The sequence below is a fragment of the Cydia pomonella genome, chromosome 7, assembly GCF_033807575.1.
Source record: "Cydia pomonella isolate Wapato2018A chromosome 7, ilCydPomo1, whole genome shotgun sequence".
In the NCBI taxonomy this organism is placed as follows: domain Eukaryota; kingdom Metazoa; phylum Arthropoda; class Insecta; order Lepidoptera; family Tortricidae; genus Cydia; species Cydia pomonella.
Window position 1 is genome coordinate 10339847 of NC_084709.1, and position 22860 is coordinate 10362706.

The following is a 22860-nucleotide window of genomic DNA, read 5'->3' on the forward strand; positions in this document are numbered from 1 at the left end:
TCATTCCTCGACTGGACTACAAGCAATTTGTTTCCTATTTATGTTTATGAACCATACCTAAGTCGCGGCAACGAGCTAAGCCGTACAGAAAAAAAACAATATTCGTGATAAAATACTTTTATTTATCATAAAACAATCAAAACAAGCATAAATCAATACCAACAATATAGCTTCAAATCGTGTATCGTTATGCTTACAAACTAAACAATTGCAAATGCAAAAATCGGCAAATACTGTTTCGAATACTTGTATCCGTGTACGCTTAACAATAATACTAACTACATATATGGCAATATGACTTAGGGAGATGAATAAGGAACTGTTGTCTTTGGTCGGTTGTTAGGCGCCGTTGTTGGCGGAGAAGGATATTTGGTAGAAGATCCAGTCCTCGAGGAAGGAGGGCACGAAGGCTCGGCTTTTGGAGAAGGTGACGGCCGGCTTCAGCTTCGATAGCTCTTGCTCGTACAGTTCCAGGGACTCCGAGCTGGTGGCACCATTACCCTGTTTATTACCAATACTTAGTAAACGGAAGTGATATTCAAGGCACCTACTCTAAATTGCAGACATTCTCATGCGTGCAATTTAGAGTTATATCAAGCTTGGTTGGCAGCGATGTTGATAGCTCAGACTGAAATTAAACGTCATAATTTCATAGAAGTTCGACGTTTAAAAAACACTTGCACAGTCTGGGCTATCAAAATCGCTGCCAACTTAGCTTCGTGGAACTCTAGTAAAAAAATGCCTCATGATCTTATAGAAAAGCAGAGATCATTACATAGAGCTCACTAGCAAATATGAATCTTATCTATTTAATCACAAGGTTATTAAGTGTATTGGACATTACATTGTACTTAGGTGTGTGAAGAACTTGCCATCCAGCTTAAGTATCTTGAAGGAGGATTTGGATGGTGATCATGAACTCCCAAAACTCACCTGGTAAAATGAACCTTATGGTGGTAAGATAAATGAGGTGTATTTGACAATATGGGGTACTTACGTGTGTCATATCATGAACTTCCCCCCAGCTCGAGTGTCTTGAACGAAGAGTTTACGATGGTGATGAACTCTCAAATCTCACCAGGTAAATTTAACCTTATGGTGAGATTAATGAGATGTATTTGACAATATGGGGTACTTACGTGTGTCATAAACTTCCCATCAGGCTTAAGTATCTTGAAGGATGAGTTTAGGATGGTGATCATGAACTCCCAGAGCTCGCCGCAGGCCGATTCCGAGATGGGAATGTCGGTGAGGTCCCCAAATATGTAATCAACTTTCTTGCCCTCCTTGATGAATTTGTTTATGGTCAACATGCAGTCTTCCACGATTATCTGTAATGGGAACAAGTTTTTTTTTAATAATATGATATATTACGTTTTGGCAACATTTTATTGGCCACTGTAGAGTGTACAGTCGGCGTCAAAGATATGTTTACACTTTTGCACCTTATTCCTGTGTAATAAAATAAGGAGAAAAATGTAAACACATCTTTGATGTCGACGTACGTACATGTATATTTATTACTTTGCACATTAATTGAGTGCCAGTTTTATGATTCTAATGCTGGCTATACACACTCGTCGAGAGCCTCTACATATTCGTCGTTCTCAGCCTCTCTCGGGGTGTCTCGACGAGTGTGTACAGCACTAATAACTAGAGATGCAACGAATAATGGCCTGGCCGGATACCGAATATTCGGCGGAGCTATCGGCCGAATAGCCGAATATTCTGCTACAAGTTTCACTTAAAATGAAGTAAATTCGAACGCGCGCGCGTGTTCGTTTTCGTCGTGTGTAATTGTTTTTATTTTGTATTATTTTTCTCATGTTTTTGTATTATCGATGAATATAAAGATAGTCTGAAAGATTATACTTACTGATCTTAATAATTGATTACTTGTAGTTTGCTACTTATATACCCCCCGTTTAAAGCCTGACCAGGAATATATGATCATGCGCCATGTTGCGGAATTTCATTGGAACTAATTTATTACACTGGCAATAATTTTAATGATAGGTTTCCTTGAATAATACTTAAGTATTGAATATTAAATAATAAATGTCAATAATGCCCAAAACTATACATAATCAAGGTCAAAACATTGTAAATGATGTAAATAATAAACTGCTGGAAAAGAACCTTTCGGGAAATTATACTATTTCGCTACGAAACATTTCCAAATTAACATCACAGCTGACAGGTAAATAAATCAAAATATCATTAATAGTCTGGTTATTACGACTTGGTTATTGTAGTTTTGTGTTATACAATTGCGGGCAGCCGGATTGAGTTGGAGGGACGCGGAGCGCGAGGCACACGACAGGAGCGGATGGCAACGTCTCACGAAGACCCTCTGGACCTATGGGTACCATAGGACGACAACATGTAAAACAAGCGAGGAAATACAGTAACAAAAATGAGTTTGAGTTAGAACAATATTTACTAGGTTCTGGTATACATTATCAATGAATAAGATTGATCGTCTCCAAAGCCTTAAGGTTACGGAATATACCTAACAACTAACATCAAGGTGGCCTTTTTGTGAGCCAATCTTGGATGTAGTAACATGATAGACGAAATAATTTTTCAGCTATAGAGCTGAGCTGAGCTGATGGCGTATCTCATAGTGGCTACATCATTTTGGTATGTTACGACTAAATTAAATATGTATAGGTAACTATCTTCAGTAATTATAGTCATTATTAAAATTTAATTTATAAACCAGAGGCATCGGTTAGGCGGATTACGAGAGAAGGTCGTTCCTCCAAAGATTTTAGGCTGCCAAAGAAACGCAAACCAAAAATAAAAAAGACAGACAATTTTGACCGTGTGATACGTAATAAAATACATGAATTTTATACGAAAAAAAAAACAAGTACCGACGATTAAAAAAATGTGGACACCAAATATTTGGATTCTGATTTTGATTACGGTGAACAAAAGTATGTAAGTCAAAATAACAAGTTGCCAATCCACATTGTTCAGACTATACTGAACTGTTGCCATATAAGTGAGAAAAATAGCGCCCTCTTGACAATGATCATATATTCCTGGTCAGGCTTTACCTTTGTCTACGTCAATCAATCACTTTATTTGCAATAGAACATTCTTAAATGCATGCAAATACAATTATAATATGGTACTCAAATTAAGTCAACAAAAAAAATCACAACAATAACAATGCATTACCGATTAAGATGTCAGAATTACACGTAGGCACAGTATAGATGTCAACTATTATTATTAGAAATCATACATTTTAATTTATAGCATTTGCAAAATATTCTTTAATATAATAATAAGGCTTATTTATAAAGTACTCTTTTAATTTAATTTCAAATGTCCGGTACGTACTATTCGGCCCATAGTGAAATTGTGACCGAATACGCCGAATACCAAATAGTGGCCGTAAAAATAATATTCGTTGTATCTCTATCTCTACTCATGACAAGCTTATATTCGAAGAGGTAAAGTGTTTGTATAGCCATCAGTGGTGGGACGTTAAAACCGATTTTAGAACACAATCTCGGGGTCTATTTCTCGTGTCCAGGAGTGGCGCGAAAATATCTCGCTAGGCAGATGGATTAGCCGTCCATTTTTAATTAATACTGCTAGAAAAAGACGGGTAGTCTATCTCGCGGCCGAGATACTGTGGCGCCAATGCTGTAATTAATAGTGCTAATTGTAAATCGTTTAAAGTGGTTCAATTTCCATATTTTTTTGTGTTTTATTAAGTCATTACACACTATTACTATACCCTACCCTAATTCATAATTAAATTCCATTAAATCTACCACTGTGTTGCAAGTTAAATAAAACGTTCCATAAATAGTAAATATATTATTGGCGAAAGAATACACTTAAGTAAGTAAATAATTTACTACTAATATGAAATACAAGTTTTAATTGCTTAGTTTAAATAATCAGACTTATATAGAAAGCAGTCCCATTCATTAATATTGAATTGAAACTATTTTGAGGTAGAAATATTCGTTTTGAAATGCTAATACTTCAGGTCTAAACAACATTTGGTATTCCGTTTTAATACAATTACATTCTCGTCTTAAGATGTTTAAGTGTGTTTTATTCATTTATTACTATACCTTAAAACGTAAATTCGAAAACGACAAGGAGAGTGTAATACACCCTAGGGTACCATGATGTATTTATGGCGGCCATGCCACTCACTTGACAAATCCAGTTCTCACTTCATTCGGCATCTGATGTATATATATCACTTATAGTATTTTTCAAACAGAAAGGGTAATCAGGAAAGAATAGATGTCATCTCAATACAATTTTGCTAGATTTGGCATTTTAAGATTATAAATTTTATCCAGCATGTTTAAAAAATACTCTAGTCCACAACTGAGCAAGGCTTGTACTGTATAAATTATAAGTGCTTAAATACGATATCTTTGAAAGTAATTTTGTACGTATAGTGAACAAATAATAACGTATATACATAACAAACATCTAAGAGTCGAAGTATAGGCGACACATTTAACAAAAACCCTGCATTTATATAGTTGGCAGCGTTTCATTAAAGGTATAGAATATGGAGTCTATGTGACCGAAACCAGCAAAACGTCCCACTTAGTCGCTTTCCATAAGGACCTGATTTGCTTGTATCGTTATACCAACCTACCAAGTAACCTGCCAAGGTGTCCTTCTGGCAAACGACAAAGTGGGACGTTTTGCCGGTTTCGGTCGCATATTTTGACGTAACTTCCGTATTCCATACAAAAACGGATTTTATTATGTTCGTCATCTCAGTAAGATAATATACATATAATAATATATATATTATTTTTATTTCAAAAAGGTTGGTGACATCTGGCCCGTCATACTGACGCTCACCGACGTCATTGTGACAGTGACATTTCTTGGTAGATTTGATGGAATTTAATTATGAATTAAGGTAAACATTAATATACATCTATTTACTTTCGAATATTCGTTTGCGCTAAATTGATAGAATAACTTTGTTTTATCTATTAAAAACAAAGTTGATCAAAGAAATCACGCAAAAAAACTCTCTGGGTCAGAAGGCCAGGTGGCGGTCGCTTTCGTAAAAATTAGTACCTCTACCCTAAAAGCGCCGGGATGATGCGAGGAACATGATAATGCCTTGAATCTATTGAAACCCAACAACCTCTAATAATACAATAACTTTATACATTAACCTTTGCTGTTGGCAATACAATGCGTGATCCACGATTGGTAATTACTTGTTCTTGTTGTTAGTCAATGACATCACAGCTGCAAGCTCTGATGCTGAATACGTAACTTACGCAGATGACACTTGCATAATAGTCAGCGATAATAGTACTGAAAATCTTAGGCTGAAACTGACTCATGTTATGACCAAGATATCCAAGTGGTTCCGTGCGAACGGGATGCTCTTAAATGTGGAGAAAACTAACTTGATTCATTTTCAACTTCGAAAATCTCATACAGAATTGAAAATAAGTATATTGATAACACCCCAATACCCCAAGTCGACCAAACAAAATACTAGGCTTCATGATCGATTCTGGTCTAACATGGTCAGCTCACATAGACATTACGTGCGATAAGTTATCATCAGCAGCATTTGCACTATCGAGACTGGCCCCGACACTTTCAGACGAAAATATGAAAAAAGCATACTACGGGTATTTTCACTCGATACTGATTTATGGTGTAGCCCTCTGGGCGACAGCGGCTGATCGTGTGCGAGTGTTCAAATTACAAAAGCGAGCAATATGAATAATCGCGAGGAAACCTTACGATCACCCAGCACATGACTTATTCATTGAAAATAAAATCTTAACATTACCTAGTGTCTACATTTTAGAAGCGTGTAAGTACATAAGAAACAATCTCAGCTCGTATAAAACTCGTGAGCAGCAGTCCGGCAGAAGCACGCGCGGTGGAGGTCTTCTTCTGGTCCCACCCCATAATACCGCTAAAGCCAAGAAAGCCGTCAATGTGTTCGGGGTCAAACTATTCAACGCGTTACCGGCCGACTTAAGAGGTGCCCCTAGTGACGTCACATTTTCTACTCAACTAAAAAAATATTATTAGACATGGCCTGTTACACCATTGACGAATTCTTCGACAAGGTGTTATTGATGCACACACACAATGCAATTATACAGTATTTTATTTGAGAATGTTATTTTATTTTTATTTGAGAAATTATTTTTGTACCATATTATTTTAATCTTAATATTAAGTAATAATTTATTGTATTTTTCCAATGTATTCGTTGTTGACATTTGATTTATAATTATAATTGACATTTTGTATTGATTTAATTTTACAATTTACATTTAATACGATATCGTGTAACTATTTTGACGTGTAATTACTTTTATCAATAAATATATGAATATGAATAGGGAAAATTTACTTTGTATTACAATGTGATATTGATCTGACCTGATACAATATACTAAAATTTACACGTGGCGCGTTATGCACGTTTCGAATAATTTTCGATTTACGCAGATCTTACTCTACAGGAATATCTACATGAAATTAATAGAATACTCACTTCATAGTTAGGTCCCTTTCGTCTCTCCAATACGTCGCCGCAAATGGAGCGCAGATGCTTATTACACGCGCTCATCACCACCTCGTCGATCTCCAACATCCACACGAATTTGGGCTTTTCCTTCAGCAACTCGTACAGGAGCGCACCGTCGCCACCGCCTGAAATAAATTATGTTCATTTTACAGTTGACGGTATTTCCACTACGATACAACCGGCTGACGGTTTTTTTTTTAAATTTAAAACAGCATCTCTAAACTATCGGTCTACAAGAGTAACAAACGAAATTTTCGAAGTCTATAGACAAAATCGAACCTTGTTCTATGCCACCAGCACTATGAAAAGCTTATCATACCACATAAAAGCTTTTTCTATCTGTAAAGTGGTTCGTGACCCGTGAACCATTATAGGTGCGTGATATAGGCGCCACTATTTGATATTTAACAAATTGAACACATATTAGTGAAATAATAAGGGTCAAGATCAAATGGCGTTCTAAAAGTTTTAATTATGTGTCGAAAGATGGCAGTAAATTTGCTTCGCTACAAAGTTTTCTTTGACAATACTCCTCTATTTGACATTCTCTTTGGTGCGAGGCAATTTACTCGCGCGGAAAACGGCCAGTATACAGTTCTACACTGGCCGTTTTGTGCGCGAGGAAATTGGCTCGCACGTATGCTCGCTCTGTGTGGACCCGCCTAATGAAAGAATTTCTTTCATGTTTTCGGAAAAAAATATTGTGGGTTACATTAAAAGTAAAAAATATTATATTTTGTGATTTTACATGAAAATGTCAGAAATTACATTTTCACCTCTATATCGGTATTTTTTTGCGTAAACTTTCTCTCAGTATTGTTTTCTAATACATAAATTTAAAACTTGAGAGCTTATTGCAATCGATCGTGTAAATGAAACAAAACTTTATTTTAAGAAATTGGTTAGTATGCACATAAATCAGTCGATATTGAAGGTTTCGATTTGTAGCACAGAACATGTCGCAATATTTTTCTAATCTCAGGAGTCTAAGCTATTATAATTTGTAGTCAATTATGTGCGTCACTTCAGTAACATAAGTTTTCTAGGTGGCTAAACTTCGTAAAGTTGCTCATATTACATTATTTTCTAAAAATAATATCTCCGTAAGTACACAACTTAGGAGGTTGATCTTTGTGTTATCTATAGCTTATTTATTGTAGATTACTGGGATGCATAACTCCATACCAACCATAAGGTACCTTTAGCCATGGAACGTCACCATTGTTTGTTTAGGTACATTGTTTGCAATTTCTAATAAATAAAACTTCCCTTTATATACGAATAAAAATACGAATCGGTTCAGGGCTATACCGCGAAAGTCGAACTTCGCAAATAGGGGGCATTTTTTTCTGTCACTCTAATAACGCCTTCTTTGGAGTAAAAGAGAAACATCCCCGCAATATGCGAATTTCGATATTCGCGGTAGCCCCTTGGAAATGACGGTTTTACGGAATTTTATGTTACCAATTAACATAAAAATACATTAAAAAAAACGCGGCCATGTGCGAGTCGGACTCGCCCATGAAGGGTTCTGTACCATTTATAACGTATTAAAAAAAACTAGTTACTAGATCTCGTTCAAACCAATTTTCGGTGGAAGTTAGCGTGGTAATGTATATCATATATTTTACAGTACATATGGTGCTACTTTACCGCACTAGTGCGAAAATTAGCATATTACGTTCCTGTGTCGAACATTTAAAGGCCATATGTACTGTAAAACGTTGTACGATACATGTGCGAATAGGTAATTCGCACCTCGTGTCGATTTAAAACACTCCCTTCGGTCGTGTTTTAATTTATCGCCACTCGTTTCGAATTTCCTATTTTTCGCACTTGTATCGTAATGTACTATTTTAATTTTATCATTGTTATTTTAGAAGTTACAGGGGGCGGGACACACATTTTACCACTTTGGAAGTCTCTCGCGCAAACTATTCAGTTTAGAAAAAAATTATATTAGAAACCTCAATATGATTTTTGAAGACCTATCCATAGATACCCCACACCTATGCGTTTGATGAAAAAAAAATTGAGTTTCAGTTCTAATTAAGTATGGGAAACCCCCAAAATTTATTTGTTTTTTTTTTTTATTTTTTTTTTTTTTCTATTTTTGTGTGAAAATCTTAATGCGGTTCATAGAATACATCTACTTACCAAGTTTGAACAGTATAGTTTCTTATAGTTTCGGAAAAAAGTGGCTGTGACATACGTCGGGCAGACAGACGGACATGACGAATCTATAAGGGTTCCGTTTTTTGCCATTGGCGGTCGAATGAGTTTCGCCGGTTGAAGTTTTTTACAGATGGCGCTAGTAGCCTTCAAGAAAAGAGCATAATTCCATCTCAAAAACGTGTATGTCGGCATGTTAACATTTGTTTTAAAGTGCACTCGGTACACATTTCTAAGTATGCCAAAAAATCACAAATAATTCGTATTATAAGCACTTGCGAGAATATTAGGGTTTACCTTTTAGTTCCAGAGAAATCCCATTATTCCCATATCTACATACAATTTTTTCGAAAAAAAAAAGATCATTATCCCGACCAAATTCACATATATTCATTGTAGGGTATAATTCCGACGTGTCACAAGCCGGTGTTCCTCGAAGGTAATTATAGCTAAATAAAGCTCTGTCAATAAAAAAAACTGACACTATAAAAATCGAGTTTCTATTTCTATGTAAGGCGCTTTTCAGCCCACCGTGCGACGATAATACCACCAGGGTGCGTAGCCAAGTTGCCAATCCTTTACGCTCCGTAGCGAACGAAACGCAGCTATCACTGTCGCACTAATATGGAAGTGATAGAGAGAGATGGCTACGCCTACGCTACGGAGCGTTAACGATGGGCACCTTGGCTAAGCTCACTGGGGCAAAGACTTAATGTCTACCTGCAAAGTGAGCAAAGCCGTTTACTGATATCAGGGGCATCAGGGGGCTTAGCCAAGATGCCAATCGTTTGTGCTATGACAACGAAACGCTTTCTGTCTCTCTATCACTCTTACACGAACCAGATGCGTTTCGCTGTCCTAGCGCAAACGATTGGCATCTTGGCGAGGCACCCAGTAAACCGCTTACTTACTGTACGTAAAATCCTTACCTAAAATTACGATTTCCTTTCCTTCATAGTTTTCCTTGCCTCGTTGCATCAGAGTTTCTGTGTATACGAGATCAGCCTCTGAAATATCTGTAAGGAACACGAAAATTATTTACATATGGCCCTAAAATTTATTTTACTCTATATAGAGACGCTTAATTATATATATTATATTATTTATAAAGACGCTTGATTTCGGTAAGAAAAAAAAGGATTTTGATCATAGCGAGCGACTCAACGACACGAAGTGCAATGGAAACTGTTAAGAGTAGATTTCTTTCAATATGATAATTTTATTATGAACAGCAAAAGCAATAATAATATCTGTGTATATCATTTACAATTACTGGATTTGTACTTATTTGAAAAATATTGTACCTCTATAATTTTGGAATACAAGCCAAATGAAGTTGGGGTTGCTGGATAGATGCTCTCTAATGAATTCCAACATAGGCTCCAACTTTTCCGGCATATAAGGGGCTGGAATATGTTGTACTCATGATTTTATCCCCAAATGAGTAAATTTAGTCTAGTTCTCTCGTAGTTGCCAGGAAACTTGCAAATAAAGCCAAGTCTCGGCATTGGTTAAAATTGGTTGTATCGTGGTACCAAGGCCCGAAATACGCGTAAAAGTTATATGAAAATAATGCTCATGAAAGGTAATAAAAAAATTTTACTTATTCGTTGTAATGTTTTTTTTTTTCGCCAAGATGAGAAAAGAAATAACATGTGCAGAAAACGCAAAAAAAAAAAATTGTTTCGGCAATAAAATATTTTTTTTTTTGATGAATATGACCGAAACTCTAATAACATTTTTTTGTTTCTTATGATCTCAGGAATGCGTGGTTAGAATCTGTCGGGTTTTACTAGCCCACGGTGTATATATCGGCTATCGATTTGAGCCACATTGATGAACAAAAATTAATAGTTTCGGATTAATCATGGAGAAATCGTCGATTTCATATTCCACTAGGCCAGACGACCGGTCTGGCCTAGTGGGTAGTGACCCTGCCTACGAAGCTGATGGTCCCGGGTTCAAATCCTGGTAAGGCATGTATTCGTGTGATGAGCATGGATATTTGTTCCTGAGTCATGGGATGTTTTCTATGTATTTAAGTATTTATTAATATTTATATATTATATGTATCGTTGTCTAAGTACCCTCAACACAAGCCTTATTGAGCTTACTGTGGGACTTAGTCAATTTGTGTAATAAAGTCCTATAATATTTATTTATTATTTATTATTTATTTATTTATTTGGCATCCGTTCCAGCTCTAACGACTTGACCATGCAATAGGTAGAGGTATAAGAGCGGTTTCAGACTAGCGTGTTATACGAGCAAGCGCGTATGAGCGTGTACGCAGCGAACGAAAAAGACATGGAAGACTAACGTCAAACAAAATATCAGAGTAAAAGTGGCCCCACTATTAAAACACGCAGTACTCATAACGGACCAATTGCATCTCGGGTCTTGTTTTCTTCGACGTAACTTCGTTTGACCATGATTAGTCAATTTAAACCACCTAAACTACGATTGGTGCATTATAAAATAAGGCGCTGTGATTGGCTGTAGCGTTGACACTTGCAAATATATGACAATGGAAACCGACTCGAAGTAGACGGTTTCATGCGATATAGAACGTTTTAAATGCAATATTTTTGTATGATAATTTATTATTATATTTTAAAGTGTATTAATATACAGGCCTGTTATTTGTTCGTTTGTCGCACGTGTTTAAAGGCATTTAGGCCTCCGAACCAATTAATACATTGTATCGTTCATCTTATAGGGCACCTGTGATATTTAGTTAAGTGGCACAGAAATATGTCTGATAGAAATTAATGTAAATTTGATAGGTCAATATCGGAAAAAAACAGCTGGCATTTGGGATTTTTAAATTTTGCTCTGATCAAGATGAAAACCGATATCTGAGGATCTGAGAGGCCTTTTATTATGAATATGAAATCAAAATATTTTTAAAACCACAGGTTTGAATTTCAGAATTTTTCATCCGCTTAAGATGAAAATCGATATCTGAGGATCCGAGAGGACCTTTATAACGAATTTTAGATCAAACATCAAATTCAGATTTAAAAAAAAAAAACGCCCGCCATCTTGGATTTCAATTTTCATCTTGATCAGAGCAAACATGCAGAAATCGTATTGAAAACGTCGTAGGAATATTTTGTATGGGAAAATATCATTATTGTTTTTACTATTTTCCTCGCATTCTTTCCATATTTTTTCACCGTTCAAACCGTCCCTGGACCTAGAAATATTCCAATATCAAAATTAGCCAAATCGGTCTAGCCGTCCGCCAATTTATCGAAAAGTTATAAATAGCAGCGAGATACCAGGGGGCCTACCGGGAAAATTGAAATTCGCAAATTGCGGGGATCTTTCTCTTTTACTCTCACTAAGACGTAATTAGAGTGACAGAGAAAAATGTCCGCAATTGACGAACTTCGATTTTCGCGGTAGGCCTTCAGGCCTTAGTAAAAATAAACACGTAAAAAAGCGCCATCTACAACGACGATTTACTGTATTTACTATCACGAATTTCAATTATCAAAACCACAACCTGCACAAATTTAAAATGAAAGTTTCTTAATATCAACGTTTGTTTAAAATGCATAACATCATCCCCATAGAAAATCTGTTTTGATCAAGAGAAATGAAAATAATATGATCCTAGATAAACTATACGTGAAAGGTAATCCCATATTTTTTCCAGTGTTTGTTGGAACGATTAGCACATCATTTATCTGCATAATAAGGCATATATCTTTTATTAAAGATATAATTTTAATACTTCTTACTACGACTGTCACAACAGGCCGCCATTTGCGAACTAAATAGCTCAGCGGCACAAAGTTGACGCCCCGCCCGCTTCGGCACAATGTGTGTGGGGTCATTTTGCAGAGCTAGTTCGTCATCTATGTTTATTATCAATCGCTGCGTGTACGCGCGTATAGATCAAATGTAGGGAAAAGTAACACGCGTGTAAGCGCGTAATAACCATATGTAGGGAAATGTAACGCACGTGTAAGCTCGTAACGCCGAAACAACCGTATATACGTGCATAAAAATGCGCTAGTCTGAAACCGCCCTGAAGATTTATAAAATGCAAAATATAACTCTGGAATAATTTCAGGTATCATTAAAATAACTTTAATAAACTCATATTCCTAAAATATTGCTATTTAACAAAGAATATTAAAACTAATGTAAAATGGACGAAAACTAGTATAATTCGGGTGTAAGTATCTTAGTCCGTTCTAAGGTTTCGAGAAAGTTTCTGTACTGGCCTCCTAACGCGTCTCTTCGTGATTTTTTCGAGCTCTGTATGACCTAATTCTCAATGTTTTTATAACGTTAGTAATCTGTATTATCGCTCGGAACTTGGCGGCACGTCGTAAAATCCTACGCTCTGGAAAAGTAAATATCCTTTTCTGTCTTTTTCTAGGTACGGACTTCATGGAAGGTCCAGGTTGAGGTTGCATATTTTGGTTAGCTTCAGTAGGGTTAGACTGATCGGCATTTTTATCAATATTTCCAAAACTTGCCAATGAGTTTATGATAGATTTTATTTCCACGTCCAGTTTTTGAGATTCTGTCTGCAGGGAATCGTGAAAATCAGTATCCATTGTGCAAATTAAAATTACTTAACAAATTCTTGTAATCCTGTTTAAAAATTCTTGACAGTGAGAGTGACATATCTATACTTGACATTTTTAAACAAGGATTCTACTTAGAAATAGAATTCTTAATTTAAACTTTGTCCAGTAAATAGGTTGCACATCAGATTACGTACCGGCAGTACCAAATGTATTGAGGTATACTAGTCGGCATCTCCAACAAAATAATTCCAAACCTCATTGAAGTGCCGGCACTTCATTGCGTTTAGAACGTCTCCGACTATCGGCGAGACAATTTAAAAAATAATAACAATTGAAAATGACTTTATGCGTTATGAAAATGTATTGTAATAATTTCTAGCAACATAATAATAATCCTATGCGAAAAATGTTTTGTTTTAAGCTTATTTAGATTATTTTGAAACGTCACTTTAAAACGCTTGCCGTGGTACGCCAGATTTCGCAGATGTAACACGGAGGTACTAATGATAACCTACCTTATTGTTTGCAGAATATACATAAAATGATAAATTAATTGTTATCTTGTAAGTGTTTTTATTTTATTTTTAAAGAATATATTATGTTATAAGCGCGATTTGATAAAAAATTGCTACGAGTACGAGAGTCAAACACAAAAGGTTTTAAGACTATTTTTATAAATTTTAATATCATCAGTGTCACAAAAGAAACAAAAATCATTACACTTTAATGGAAATAATACATTTTATCTAGATTCTTTACAGTACGTATTTCGGCAGAAAATGAACAATTGTCATAACAGTTTCGCTTCTGACTAGCTATTATTCTTAAGCTTAGTGACAGACGTCCAAACGCCGAAAATGGCAGACACAAGTTGTTCTCGATAGCGTGTCTAGTACGTAGTAAATTTATATCAATGACCAAATGTTCCCATTATATATAAATTTATATTAATACATAAGTTAGTTATTAGTTTACTCACTTTGCAAGTCATCTAGCACCAACATGTTCCCAAGGGACTTGGAGTGCACTATCTGCACCCTCTGGAAGGGGGACTGTTCGTCGAAAACAACATTGTCGATATCGTACTCTAGAAGTCTTTCATCTGAAAACACAATCAGTCATTAGTCACGTCATACAGGCTGTCCTTATAACTTGGCCAATTATAGCAACATAGAGGACAGATAAATTGTATACCTAAAAGGTGCAGCGTTTAAAAATATGTTAATTAAGGTGGCCTGTAAATTCGTCATTGTGGTGAACTAAATACGACAAACTTGGTACCAAGTGCCCAGAGAAGTAAGCAAACTAGCCTGCACACAAATATTTTTTTAGTTATCTAGTGAGTTCATTTTATCAAGATTTAACTGCAGTGCATTTCATATTCCGAAGGCACTATTTGATAACCATCAATTTGCTATTAGATAACAGTATTTTCTGAGTATTACCTACGTTATCTTTCACCATCAACATGACTTCACAACGTTAAGCATATCAGTGCCGCTAGTTACTATGTAGTGTGTGTTACTGTGTACTTAACACAGATTCACAATAATCTAATTTATTAGCTGTTTATTAACCATAATACCTACATGGTTTATTTATAGATCCCATTGTTCCTTATCTACCATTAAAATCAAATCAATATCAAAGATTTTATACTTGACCCGGAAAATGTATAAATATCACAGAACATTGGTCTGTAACAAATATAATATACTTTTAACTCATAACGAAATGAAATCCTTTCTCACCCTGGAATCATGTAAATGCTACGAATATTTAATAACATAGTCTGTCTTACAGCTTGGTTTATAAATTAAACGATGACACTATTCTTTAGTCTCATGTCCACGATGGGCCAGAGTTCCATTTTGCCAAATTCTCCATGTATTAGTGTTCAAAAGCACACTGAAGACTACAACCCCAAAGACACAAAAGGTATAGGTACCTCTTCAATCTATGTATGGCATCACATGTGTTTGAATAGCAAACCCGTAAGTGACATTTTAAAGATTGTTATAAATATGAAGCTACTACATACATACGTGCTTATGAAGACTATAGACAAATGATTAGATCAAATTAGAATGCTTCGAAGAAAAATAATTGTACGACATGATAATACGATGCTTGGGGCATTGACGAAGTGGCTGAACCACTGTGTTCCGGATGTATTTAGTTTAAATTTGAAATATATGGCTTTTTAATAGAATAATTTTCATGTATCCGTTACAGTGTTTAACAATCATAGCTAGATTGATGATTCCTGAGCATCGGAATTGCGTAATGGCACCAAATGCTACCACCTTAACTACTCGTAAATTTAATAAATTGTCTGCTCGAAATCAAGCGCTTGTTTATTTAGTATAGTTCGGTTTATATCAAATATGTAATAGTAGTTTGGCAAAAAAAAAAATTGGAACGAATCACGTTGATAAAAGCTTTTCTTCGAAAAGTTCTAACTCAAGCTGAATATTAAATGTAACATTGATCGCAGGGGTGCTTATAAATCAAATAAAAAGTATACCCATACATAATAATTTATACTGTTTACTTGATTAACATGATTTTTCTTGCGTTCATCAGTGGCGAGGCGCTAAATATTTTCATTGGTTTACCATAATTCTACTTGTTTTCTGCAAAAGTTGCCGGTGAGCAACGTATATCCATGGACGCCTCGCTACTGGAAGGCATCTACATCTTTTATATTCATATTTACAATGGCTGTGAAGTTATGTTAAAAGTCAAAGTTATCACAAAGGCTCAGTTATCAGAAAACTCACCTGACGTCGGGTAATACCTGCCGAACAGGCAACGTTTTAACGGCGCATAAGCTTGGGATTTTATCACACTGATGTACTTTTTCAGCTGACTCTCCAATACTCTTGCGGACTATTGAAAAAAATAATAAAAGGAAGAACAAACCCAATAAGTATGCGGGCTAACATGCAAATAACAATAAATATCTTATTTAGGGTTGTTGTATTTAAGGTTGAGCGTTTTGTACTGGATTTTAAATCTGTTAATATCATTGGAATATTAAAAGGGTAGAGGAACATGCCCGTTCATGTTATAAAATAGTGTACAGTTAGCAACAAAGTTCCGTATCCCACCCTGGTATACAACCCTATACACAAAGTGTATACTTTACTTTGCAGCTGTATAAACTACTCAAACCATTTCATATATGCTGATAGAATATAATTAATAATTATATAGTACAAGTAATAAAAGGTAAACGTAAATAAATCTAGTATACGTGTCGATCTTAATAGCTGAAACTATGTCGTGATTAATAATGAATATATTATAAATATGAAGAGTGAGCAATACAAATGGGCCAGTGAGAGAAATCAAATATATAATAAGTATGCGTTTTTTCTCAGTATCCACACTCCGATTTCGAAGTTTTCGGACAACAGCAAAAAAAAGTCTGGTAGACTTGTAGCAAAAAAGAATAAGATGGTATTTACAAAATAATTACATGTCTAATATAGGTACCAAAATAAATAAAAATAAGTGTTAGACAAATGATAAATTGGTAGCATTCATAGGTAAAAAGTATGGGGTAAATACCAAATAGGGTACCATCTAACCTGAGCTAGTAAGGTAAACGTCAAACTTATAGCCTCTTTTAATTGTTGGCAATAGTTTAACTCTTTCGCACTCCAATGAAATTCTGACAGAACCTTCCAGTAGTTTAGTGTTCTAGAAAACAAAACACGCTCAACCTTATCGCTAGCTGGTTAGTTTTATGGGATTACTATGATTTCATTAGATAACATAGAACTCATGGCAACTCACAACATAAGAAGTAAAAACGAGTAAATAAAGGCTAGATCCCATAAAAAGTTGGCTTCGTCCGAAATAAACAGTATTATAGATGAAATAGCGTCTGTAGTTTAAGCGATACACGGTCATGGAATTAGGTTTCTGTGCCACTTTGAAGCTTATCACAGTGACAATAATATGAGATCCCAAGCGACTTTCGTATTGTTTGTCACTGTGACAAGGTTTATAGCGATGCAGAAATCAAATTCTAATACCGTACTTACAGCAATACACTGAACTGACCATTGGTAGATCTTACCTCGTTGCAATAAAGGTGAGGGCCGGGGAATAGACAGTTAACCGTATCGACAACATCTTCTAGTGAAATTATTTCGGGAATCGCAACTTCGTATGGTGATAGTCTCTTTACTACATTTACATTCTTGTTTGGTAGTGACTAAGCCAGAAGAATTAGACAATTCAATCGCAAAATTTAATGTACTCGAACCGCACTCATAGGTATTTTTTATATAATAACATATACGATCCCCGCCTCCCCCAAATAAGGCAGTTAGAGAACTGGATAGGAGTCAGACCAAGATAAGTTGGCAGCGATTTTGATAGACCAGACGGTGCAAGTATCAAGTAAACGTCATACTTTCATAGAAGTTTGACGTATTTTAAACGTCAAACCCGTGCACCGTCTGGGCTATCAAAATCGCTGCCAACTTATTTTGGTTTGACACTAGCTAGGTAATAATAGTGTAGAACAGTTAGATATAGGTACATACATAGTTACATACACGATGTGGCATTCAGTGCGGATCAAACGAAGGCTAATGGACTCTCCTACTGATTTGACCCCTATGGCTAGAATACTGTTCACCAAAAATATCATGGATTGTGTTCCTGGTAATCCATGATAACTTAGCATTTGTAACGTGATTATAAATAATAATCTTCTACTTCTTCCTCGCGTTGTCCCTGCATTTTCCCACGGCTCATGGGAGCCTGGGTTTCGCTTGACAACTAATCTCAAGATTTGGCGTAGGCACTAGTTTATTTACGAAAACGACTGCCATCTGACCTTCCACCCCAGAGGGTAAACTACGCCTTGTTGGGATTAGTCCGGTTTTCTCACGATGTTTTCCTTCTCCGAAAAGCGACTGGGTAAATATCAAATGATATTTCGTACATAGGTTACGAAAAACTCATTGGTACGAGCCGGATCATACGGATTGCAAGTCGCACGCTCTTACCGCTAGGCCACCAGCGCTTCTATTGTTCTTTATAAATAATAATAAAATAAATAAATATTTGCGGACAATCTTACACAAAACGACTTTGCCCGAAACTACGCAAGCTTGTATTATGGGTACTAGGTGACGATATACACACGTCTATAGATAAATATACAAGGTGCCCGTGGACATTGCGAGAGATTTTAACGGTGCATTCCTGATGGCAACAGAAGCAACAAAATGTTATATGACTTTTTGTGAAATTCGACAAAATATTTTTTTTTCTCCCTTTTTTTGAACACTCGTACATAAAACGTAATTTTTATTCATAAACACAAAACCTAAAATGAACTAAAAAGTTTTTTTCATTTGGGGGTAGCTTCTCGAATACATTTTTATAATTTTTCGATGTCAATCAATAAGTATGTCCAGACTAGACCTCAAAGTGGCAATACCGCAGTCAAAAATGTGTTGTGTACCGACTTATGGCGAAAGAATGATTTCGAAAAACATTTAATTCTCTCTGAAACTCGGCCTAATCCAGAAAATTTTATATGACATTTTAGTTTCTAAATATTACCAGTAATGCTTAGTTATAATGTCTCGCAATGCTCACGGGCACCTTGTATACTTTTATGGCAAAGAAAACAGGAAATAGACTCTAATAATGTAAGTTGAATATTCCCTAAGAAAATAATGATCGGGAGACCAGATTAAATCAGTAACGGTTAAGGTCCTCTATCATTATCATTTATCATTAACATACATAATCGACGGCTTACCACACTAAGGGATATTGGCGGGGCAGTATTATGTAAGTACTTGAGAAGTTTAGATACAAGAGATCCCTCATAGTAGGTACCCCCTCACCTATTTCATCATCTATTTATGTACTTTTAAAGTGCTTATGTGGTGTTGGGTTTATGTGTTGCCTGTTTAAAGTTTTACATTTCTATGTGTGTAAATTACATCAAATATTTTTTTTTTAATTTGATAGGGTTAAGTTCGCCTTTGTACTTTTAAATGTATATCTGCTTTTACCTATCCTTGTTTCGTAAAAGTGTTTATTACGTAGGTTACGTAGGTATGTACTTATATGACCTATATTTAAAAAAAGTATCTGCTCCGTTGAACTCCCAGTTCGAAAGTTGAAGTGGAACCAAATATCTGCGGCTTCTGATTTAAGTATGTATAATTCTACTGGCTTAGGTATACATATAATCCCGATATATACCGACTTTTAAAACTTATAGGTACTGTAAGTAGTAAATTAATAAAGAATGTCAATGCGCTCTGTGTGGACCCAATAACAATTTTCTTTGGAAATGCCAAATATTCAAATAGCCTCTATGTGGACGTGTCACGTCCTTGATATTTTTCAGTGACTTCTATTATTATAATAAAATAAGGGTGACAGCGCTGGTAACTGCAGTTGCCAAAAGCACGTGAGTGGCTATAGTAGCCCACAGAACAAATCTTGCCAAGACGAAAGCTATATTGATTTGTCAAAATACAATTAATGAAAGGCCTTTTTATAGGTCTCTCGGCTAGAGGATAGTTATTAAATCAGGATGACATTATTACATTAGGTTTATATCATAGGTGAATTTAATTATATTTTTTTTCATCTATACTATGGTATAAAACAAATTAGGGCTTGTGCTTGTGCACAAATCACGCGAGGTTTCTTCGGCTACTTTTTGACCCTCCCCCTTGGTGATATTTGGTGAGGTTTTTGGCTTGTTTTCTATGCAGATAACTATAATTCTTTATTATTTTACTTCTCCCTACCATTACCATACTAGAATATCGGTGGCTTAAGTATACTGAATTTTCAAATGTGTTGCCAATTACTTTTTTAAGTTAATATAATGTAACATATAAGTAAATAAATGTCATTGATCATTAATCAACTTGTAACAGTATATTGTTTGAGAGAATTACTTATACATTTTTTTTACTCAGCATGACCACTAGTCAAGTACCAGCAGTAGTATCATGGTTCCATTTTTATCACTTGTCACTATGCCCCTCACTTTTGCGCTCACATACTTGTTAGAACGTGACAAATGATAAAGAGCCGACCATCTTAGCCCTACAGGTATTTGTATTTTTGGGTGAATCAACTTTTTTGTTTTGTTATCCTGTCCCGTTGTCCAAGGGACAACAGTGGCACAGTTTGTTTGAAGAGACGTTATATGCCGTTCTATTAACATGCTTAGTAGGGGGCCCGTTATGGACATTGGTTATAACGACCACAAAAACGCAAGTTTAATACATTTAAGTACCATAAAATCAGTATTTCAATGAACTTTTGTCCCCTGGACAACTATTCGTAACCATGGCAACGAGTGACGCTAAAAAGTTGATTCTCCCTTTTAATAAAACTATTTGAAGAATTTAGTAAATTTCCATTAACATGCATCCACACCAAAGTCAACTGTGCAGCAACAATGTGCAACAGTAAGTTACAGAGGGCCTACCGCGAACAACGTTCAACATGTTGCCTGTCACACTTATGTACGAATTACAAGTGCGACAGAGAGGCAACACGTTGAACATGGTTCCCAGTAGGCCGTCTGTTACTGTGTTGCACAGTGTTGCACCACAAAAGTTAACTGGGGTGTGGATGCACCTTAATTGCCACTGAAATTCTAGGGTAGGACAATTTTATATTGAAATAGATAAGTACTGAGCATATTAATCATAGATGCAAGGGATTTTGTTCTAGGTAGTCCAAAGTAAGTCTCACATTGTCACACATTTTGCATTTTGCCTCAAATAATATTTAAAAAAAAGTCCTTTTAAACCCAATACAACAATCAACATAAAATATTGGTTAAAATTTAGAATATTAGGCTGTTGTTAAATTTTGAAAAAAAGAGGCATTGAGTTAAAATAACAAAACAGAGAATCCTTGAAATTATAAATACAACAAACAATGGAATAATAAAAAATACATCTCGAACCTGAACTTGGGAGGTAAACATCAACTCTATGACCACGCTTGATAAATGGGAAAAGTTTGATCCTTCCTAAATCCAATAATGATTTTACTGCATTTTTCAGTAATTTCACAGTCTAAAATGAAGTTATTTATTTTAAACATATTCTCATTTAGGATCACAAGCTATTCAGTAATAGCATTTTTTTAGATTTATAATATTTTCCTACCTTGTTTTTTTTTTAAATATTTTAAAAAATAGCCTCTCAAGCCATTTCCGTCAGTGGAAAAAAACCGGCAAATTTAAAAAATGTTGGTGTGAAGGCTTATAGTCCCATAGAATATTTGAATTTTACACCTTTTTCTACTGACAAAGTTGTTTGACAGGCTATAATGGTCAAATTTGCCCTTATTTCTTTATCAATTTAGGAATAGTCAATTTAGGAAAATATTAAAATATGTACTTGTTTAATTATTAAATATATATAGTTTGGTCCAGGACTGTCCCATTTCAATCATAGACGGAAAGAATCATACTGTCTTAGTCTTATGCTAGTACTAGCGCTCAAAATAAAGGGATGAGTACAATTTTCCTGGTTCTCACTGACTGACAAGTTGTGTTGGCTAGATTATATTTAATATAATTATTAAGAAAATAAGAGGCATTTTAGCCAGTTTATCACAATTTCCCTAGAAATCACATGACAACACACAATTAGTCTAATCTGAAAAAATAAAAACAAAATATATAGTAAAAAAAATATTACTCTATCTCTAGGCTAAAAACTCCATGTTCACTGTTAAAGGTAAACTAAATGAACTGCGAATACTTTATCAAATGGTCGGTTTGTCCCTTAATAAATCAGCTTTAATAGCAAATGGATAAGTTTTATTTCCTAATATATGTATACTAAACGTGACTTCTTTGTTTGTATTAGAAGTTTTGGCAAACATTTCATAGCACCTTACCTGGCTGTATGCCAATACGTTTAAATTCATGAAACAAGTGTTATGTTTTATGAAAATGTGCAGCTATTGGAATTGTAGATAAAATAATGCTCAGTAACAATATACATAAAGTAACAATATACACAGTACAGGTAGGTTTATGACATTGTAATAGCGGTGGTAAAGGAATTATTCTTACCTTGAAACTTATTAAAGGTTCTTCAGAGTCTTCTTTGTAATATTCAATGTTTACAGTTACCAGCCCACGATCGAACAGTCTTACTGATACCGTCGTGCCCTTCTTACCCGGTAATAGTTTCAAGGACCCGCCATCCACGGCTACTTCAGCGGCTAAAATAAGATTCGGCACATAATCTTTTAAAACGTTTTCCAGCTGACTAAAAACCGCCTTTTGACCGCTTTCGTCGCCTAAACGGGCGGGGTCAATCGAAAAGTCCATTAATAACGTTTGCACCGACATTATGTGGTTTACACAAAGATTGTACTATTATTAAATATGGAGTAATACTTGGACGGGACCGGGAATTGAGGAAGAATATTAAAGCGATACTCGCTGTATTTTTGATTGAAAAGGGAATTGACTTGACATTTCTTGAAAGGGTTGCTTATTGTAAAAAAATATTGTGTAGTCGTAAATTT

General features: G+C 35.3%; 1 protein-coding gene across 4 annotated transcripts; it reads right to left on the reverse strand.

The window, feature by feature from the left end:
• Window positions 1–101: 101 nt before the first annotated feature.
• LOC133519786 (spermine synthase) lies at window positions 102–22807 on the reverse strand. Of its 4 annotated transcripts, none has more exons than XM_061853887.1 (7): window positions 22400–22807; window positions 16893–17004; window positions 14276–14398; window positions 9676–9762; window positions 6542–6699; window positions 1140–1331; window positions 102–501 (listed from the first exon to the last, which is right to left on the reverse strand). In XM_061853887.1, the coding sequence occupies exons 1-7, from the start codon at window positions 22679–22681 to the stop codon at window positions 340–342; spliced, it is 1116 nt and encodes a 371-aa protein (XP_061709871.1). In that variant the 5' UTR covers window positions 22682–22807; the 3' UTR covers window positions 102–339. The 4 variants fall into 4 exon arrangements, with proteins under 4 accessions (XP_061709871.1, XP_061709872.1, XP_061709873.1 ...); XM_061853888.1 differs by lacking the exon at window positions 16893–17004 and adding an exon at window positions 21278–21389; XM_061853889.1 differs by lacking the exon at window positions 16893–17004 and adding an exon at window positions 16080–16188 and having other exon boundaries at window positions 22400–22806.
• Window positions 22808–22860: the final 53 nt, after the last annotated feature.